This window comes from Hylaeus anthracinus, unplaced genomic scaffold (genome assembly GCF_026225885.1).
Source record: "Hylaeus anthracinus isolate JK02 unplaced genomic scaffold, UHH_iyHylAnth1.0_haploid 11994, whole genome shotgun sequence".
NCBI lineage: Eukaryota > Metazoa > Arthropoda > Insecta > Hymenoptera > Colletidae > Hylaeus > Hylaeus anthracinus.
Window position 1 is genome coordinate 15,308,527 of NW_026534341.1, and position 6,137 is coordinate 15,314,663.

Sequence of the window (6,137 nt, forward strand, 5' to 3'; positions counted from 1 at the left end):
AAAATTTATGGACACTTTCATTGTTTAAAAGCATTGTTCGACACAAGAACGGTTCGACGCACGGATTCAACCCCCACTTCTGGCTATCGCTGACAGCCTGTGCGCTAACGAATGTTTTTCGACTGCGGTCCATGATCAAAGGATCGTGCGTACGGCCGCGGAGAGACGAGGGACAGTTATGATTGGAATACAGACATCGGCCGTGTAAGAAAGAATCCACTGGTTTTTATTTTTACACCTATCCTCTTCCAAATTGTAAAGAGTTCCTCCCCTACAGTTTATTTAATGTTTTTTATTATTAAAATCAATATAATATGAAAAGATGTTTAATGAGAAATGTGAGTCTACTTAACTGAGCATAGGCGATCATAATTTGGAGCAATCGTTGATAAGGCTGCTCTTATCTCTTCGTCGATCGTCCTCAAGCGTTCTCTATTAGTGAGAGTTGAAAACTCCAATTCGCATAACTAGGTCGTGGCAAATGGTAAAAGAATTGCAATAGCACGCTTTGAAAGCAATGGATACTCATTTTTTATATGCAGCTAAAAATGTGTTTCATGCAAATCCGACCACAACTAAAATATTCCTTATATAAACATTGCAACCCCTTTTTACCCCTTTAGGGGTTGAATTTCGAAATATCCTTTCTTATTCCTTGTATTATGTTATTGAAGTTTTGAAAGAACATACAAAGTATGCATATTTAAAAATATTCATTTATTAATTGATTCTATACAAACGGGGGCTTCGTTTATTGAATATAAAATAAAAAACTGTATATACAATATTTACAATCAGTAAAATAACAATATTTATAATAAAAGTATAAATTTTCAACTAACCACGCGTCCGCACAAAAGAAAGATGCGTGGTTAGCTGCTAATTCGTGATTTATTCGCAGCCTCATAGTTTCCCATATCCGCCTCGAACAAAATGTTATTAATCGCGTGCTCCACTCGAACACGTGTGCGATTGCTGTAACTCCGCAATTTGTTTGCCACATGTTTACCGTATGTGTCGCATTCGTCCGGCTGCTCCCACGGGAGTGATGTGTTTAAAATTTGAAATGCCTTCTCCAATCTGCCATCATCCTTCCTCTCGGAAACTCGCCAACGACGCTTCGGAGGAACTGGAGTCGTTGGAGATTGGTTGGAGGAGCTATCCGATTCCATAATGCTGGCTGAATTGGTGAGCGGATCCACGTCTGGTAACGGCTGTTGTGTGCTGCTTTTTTCGTCGTAGTTTTCCTTCACCTGCAATTTGTTACATTACTTTTAATAACCATTTATTTTTATTTCTATTTTTTCAGATGCCATCAACGTCAAATGATCGACCGGAAACATCGCAAAAATTTGAAAACATGGAATTTTCCACATTCCATGCAAATCTGCATACCAAGAACATGGCGACGATGCTGTTTCCTATATTGTACACTAGATGGTACTAATAGTAACCGACTGTAGACGCCGGCCTGGCCTTCACCTTCTTGCGCATAAAGAGTGATGCGCAAGCGCGCGCTGGACCCTCACCGCTACGAGGTGTACTCGGCAATACGCGTTCCTACTACGCAACAGAGGGGACAATCGTTCGACATTCTGTCTACCAAGATTGTGATAAAAAATAAAGTGTTTCCTAAAAACGCATTCCTGGAGTCAGATTATTAACCTACCACGGCCTACACGTATGCGGACTAGGCGGAGACGAATTACTTAAAGGATCTAAAGGAGATCCAGGGAAGGAAGCCGAAGGCGGCCATCAATCACCACGTGCTTCCCATACCGCCATACACCCATACGACACCACGCGCAGCGTCACACGTCGATTCAATTTATCACAGTAACATACTGTGGCAGCGTGGTTACGTGTGGTGTGTTGTGTTTCATTCTATTTCGTTGAAATTCCTCTGCGTGATATTATTTATTGAATACCTTTGAGTATTTCGCTAACCTTTGAAATCAGCACTTATGTTCAGTACTTTATACATACCGTTTGCAATTGCCTTTCTTTTTCTCTCAGTTTAAATATGCGCGCGGTGCATACCAGGAACATGGCGGTTCTCGGACATCAACATCAAAGGTGCCGACACGGAGTGACGCTACGGGTTGTACAGTTCATTGCTGGTTAGTTGGCTCGCGGCTCCCAAACTAGAGACGTATGGTGGGGACAGAGGATCTATGACCATACATGCATGGACTGCTCAAGCTATAGTGTAGTCAGTAACCAACATCTTCCATGCCAAAGTTACGAGAAAGCAGTTGTGCGCAAGCACTACAGTCAATGGGCGATAGCAGTGGGGAAAGGCGCGAATTGCAATTTTGGACGGTTGCCGAACTACTCTTCGACCATTGGTCGAAGCTGCAGTTAGCCTCTCATCGAGATGGAATTTTTGCTACAGTTCTCGAATTCGGCACATCTGCATTAGCGTCACGTCTCAATCTCTCTCAACCACTCTCAAGATTTTGGTTACGTTCTGCTCAGTGTATAAAGAGTATGTTTGAGCAGTCCATGTATACAGGGTGTCCCAAAAATGTTGTAACACCTTGGAAGAGGTAGTTCGGGAAGTGACTTGAAACAACTTTTTCTTTAGCAAAAATGTTGTAGGAGGCTTCGTTGAGGAGATATTAACGATAAACTCCGACCAATCAGAGCGTGAGGATGCTGGTGGAGCGGCCGTGGTAGCGAAGACTACGCGCTAAGCGGCCGCGCTCATACGCTACCGCGAGCGCTCCATCGGCATATTCGCCCTCTGATTGGTCAGTGTTTTCCGTTAATATCTCTTCAACGAAGCGTCGGACAACATTTTCGCTAAGGAAAAAGTTGTTTCAAATCACTTCCCGAACCACCCCTTTCAAGGCGTTACAACATTTTTGGGACACCCTGTATATGGTCGAAGCAGAGGATCGCTCGGTCCTCTAGAGAGAGGGACGCTCGGTCCTCCTAAATCTCCCCAGGTTCCCCCATTTTTCACGCTGGATAGGCGTAAGGCCCATTACTTTCGCGTCGTTCGTACGAGCCGACCTTCCGCGAGCCAACTAACCAGCAACGAACTGTACCTATACTGTGTCGAAAGTTACTTCGTTGTTGTCTTTGACCAACCCCCTAAAAAGTGGGGTTGACCAATTACCGACGTCCCCCTTCGTGTGCCCGTGGCACGCTGTCGTGAAGCGGGGCTGCGATTTGACGGGGGTAGCGCTTGCTGGAGAAAGTGGCAACGCAGCGGATATTCCCAGGGTCCTAGGTCCGTAACACGACCAGCCAATGGTCGCCTGACTTCTCGTCGAAGACCCTTGAAGAAAGTCAGTTTATGACACTAGCGATTAACCGTCGAGGCCGTTGGCAAACTCTAGCTACGAACATGCTTTGTAAAAACTCTATTTGGTATAACGGCTTTCTCAAAAACAGTTTCGCTATGGTTCGTGTCATAAACCATGCTAGCCGTTTGCACGTTCGATGTCTTTTCAAACGTCTACAGCTAGCCACTACAGATAGAAAGGATGTGGTATTGCAAGCACCTGCCAACAGTGGTAGCGATTTTTACAATTATAAATCACAATTCAACATTGTCGTATTTGCCTTAGATGATGCTGATTATACAAGGGATGGTATAACAATAATACCTCTTGGGTGATATGGAAAGCTATTGATAAAATTGCAATTATTATATGATACACTATTGTTACTATATGTATATATAAAAGATGTTTATAGACCTAAACATAATATTAGTAACTTTAATTATCTGTGACGATAAAAAATACTGACAGCGCAAGGAAATTTTTAATCGCGCGGATGGAACGAGACATATCTATCGTAGAACGCCCCTGAGATACAGCGTCGCGCGCACGATCGGCTAGACCGGTAGTGGAGATACAGCAAGCGTTGCCTCAAGAATCGGCCTGAAATGTGTAACTAATTCCAAACACTACATTGTATACCGATATTTTCTCATTGTCTGTTCCATGCTATATAGTGTAACAATGTTTACAATCTAACTACGGATTCATCGTTTGATATTATTACCTTGTCTTTTTTTTCTTAAAAATGTTAACCCCCGAATGGGCGCCACAATAATCTTGCTCAGGGTGCTAATATTGTTAAAACCGGCACTGCATATAGTGTGTGTAAATATCCGTTAAAGTATCGAAACTAACGAATTTCATCACAAACGTTACTTATTTCGTTTCAATATCGACTACTAGAGCGACAATTTTACAATATTACATCATTTTCCATTATGGTAGTTATAAAGTAATATACAGGATGTCCCAAAAATGTTGTAACACCTTGAAATGGGTGGTTCGGGAGGTGATTTGAAACAACTTTTTCCTTAGCGAAAATGTTGTCCGAGGCTTCGTTGAGGAGATATTAACGGAAAACACTGACCAATCAGAGCGCGCGTATACCGTTGGAGCGGTCGCGGTAGCGAAGGCTACGCGCTGAGCGGCCGCGCTCGTACGCGAACAAGTGACTCGACGTGCATCGAAGGACCTTGACGCGGCCGCTCCAACGGCATCCTCGCACTCTGATTGGTCAGTGTTTTCCGTTAATATCTTCTCAACGAAGCCTCGGACAACATTTTCGCTAAGGAAAAAGTTGTTTCAAATCACCTCCCGAACCATTCTTTTCAAGGTTTTACAACATTTTTGGGACACTCTGTGCACAGTTGGATTCAGTATAAAAGAACACAAATTTTTTAATACTGGTGCAATAAACGGGGCGGTTCGGACAAAAGATATAATTTCTTTCTTGAAACGCAAAAGTGGCACGAACTGAAGATGGTGTAATTTAGAGGTCGGAATTTTTTCCATGCGGTGGCCGATTTTCAAGTCACGCCTACCAGCTTTCCCTTACCGCACGGAGGACCGGCAAGCTGACCGAGGCGCAGGACCGTCGCATGTCCCGAATTGTGCGGCGGGCCCGCTCCTTCATTACTTCCCGTCTAGTAAATGGGCCCGCCGCACTATTCGGGATATGCGACGGTCCTGCGCCTCGGTCAGCTTTAGGCCCTTTGCGCGGTAAGGGGAAGCTGGTAGGCGTAGCTCTCGAAAAACGGCCGCCGCGTGGAAAAAATTCCGACCTCTGGTGTAATTCATAGGAAGGTCCTACGAACAAGTGTATAAAGTTTCATCAAAATCGGGGTGTAACAGTTACCGGTGTTCTTTTGTCAGTAGAACTCGACGAGTAATTGAAAACGTGTTTCGGATTTCTTCGGCAGTATTTACTTTCACAATTTTTTAAGGAGAAATAATATTTCATGTTCATTATATGTATACACCCGCAGGGACTTTTGACTCTGAACAAATTGGAGTATTCGTCGAAGGTAATTGAAGACAAGGAAAAGAACCAATTTCACTAATTTCAATAAGAAGTGTTCCTCGGAGATTACCACTACGTGGTCAAGAAATTCGCGACAAAGTACTTTAAAGTACTTTATTACTAATGGACGTTTAGAATGGCAAGATAAATATGCATAAAATTCATTAACTGTTACGATTTTTTACGTACCTTATTCGTGTCTACTGTTGTCCGCGGTTTGTCCTTGTCCAACAGGAAGCTCATTCGTTCGAAAGCGAACCACTTTGAGTTGTATACGGCTTTGCGAGCTGTCAATAAAAAATTATTTCCTATTAATTGCAATTGTATACAATATGTACATTTAATAATCGAACATAGAAATATATAAATACCTTTTCCCGTACGAATACTACTTGCACCCTTTGCTTTCTCCCGACGAAAGGATCCCAACAGGCTGCTTATTTTTTGTTTCACATGGACGGCCGGCATTCCGAAACTTGCTCCTATCGATTCCCATGCGTCCATCTTCTTGCTGCGAGAAAAGTGGTACGGATCTTTTGTATTCCACAACAGAGGGTATTTTTTGTATGCGTCGATAAGTTGGAGTGCCATCTCATTACTCCACTCCATCTTTCGTGCTGGATTTGGATTACACTAAAGATTTGTAGTAATGACTTAATATTTGTTACTGCGGAAAAGTTGTTACCGGCACCGTAAATTGTACGTGCGACTGTTTTTCAGAAGCGTCGATACGATACAACGATTTCTTTTCTTCAGCTCGATTCACTCACTTTTCACTACCACACGACGCTGATGCTTGATGCTTTCTGAAGCCTCGTACT

At 43.1% G+C, this 6,137-nt stretch overlaps 1 protein-coding gene across 1 annotated transcript; it reads right to left on the reverse strand.

Annotated features, from left to right (window-relative positions):
* Window positions 1-872: 872 nt before the first annotated feature.
* On the reverse strand, window positions 873-6,137 carry LOC128888860 (uncharacterized). The gene is made up of 3 exons (XM_054146025.1): window positions 5,688-6,137; window positions 5,506-5,603; window positions 873-1,253 (listed from the first exon to the last, which is right to left on the reverse strand). The coding sequence occupies exons 1-3, from the start codon at window positions 5,923-5,925 to the stop codon at window positions 873-875; spliced, it is 717 nt and encodes a 238-aa protein (XP_054002000.1). The 5' UTR covers window positions 5,926-6,137.

Excerpts from the sequence above, each read along its gene's own strand:
- LOC128888860 (XM_054146025.1), bottom strand. The coding sequence starts at position 5,925 with ATGGAGTGGAGTAATGAGATGGCACTCCAACTTATCGACGCATACAAA. Across the intron at positions 5,604-5,687 it reads TAGTATTCGTACGGGAAAAG|CTCGCAAAGCCGTATACAAC; the intron begins GTATTTATATAT and ends TTTTATTGACAG. Across the intron at positions 1,254-5,505 it reads CAACAGTAGACACGAATAAG|GTGAAGGAAAACTACGACGA; the intron begins GTACGTAAAAAA and ends AACAAATTGCAG.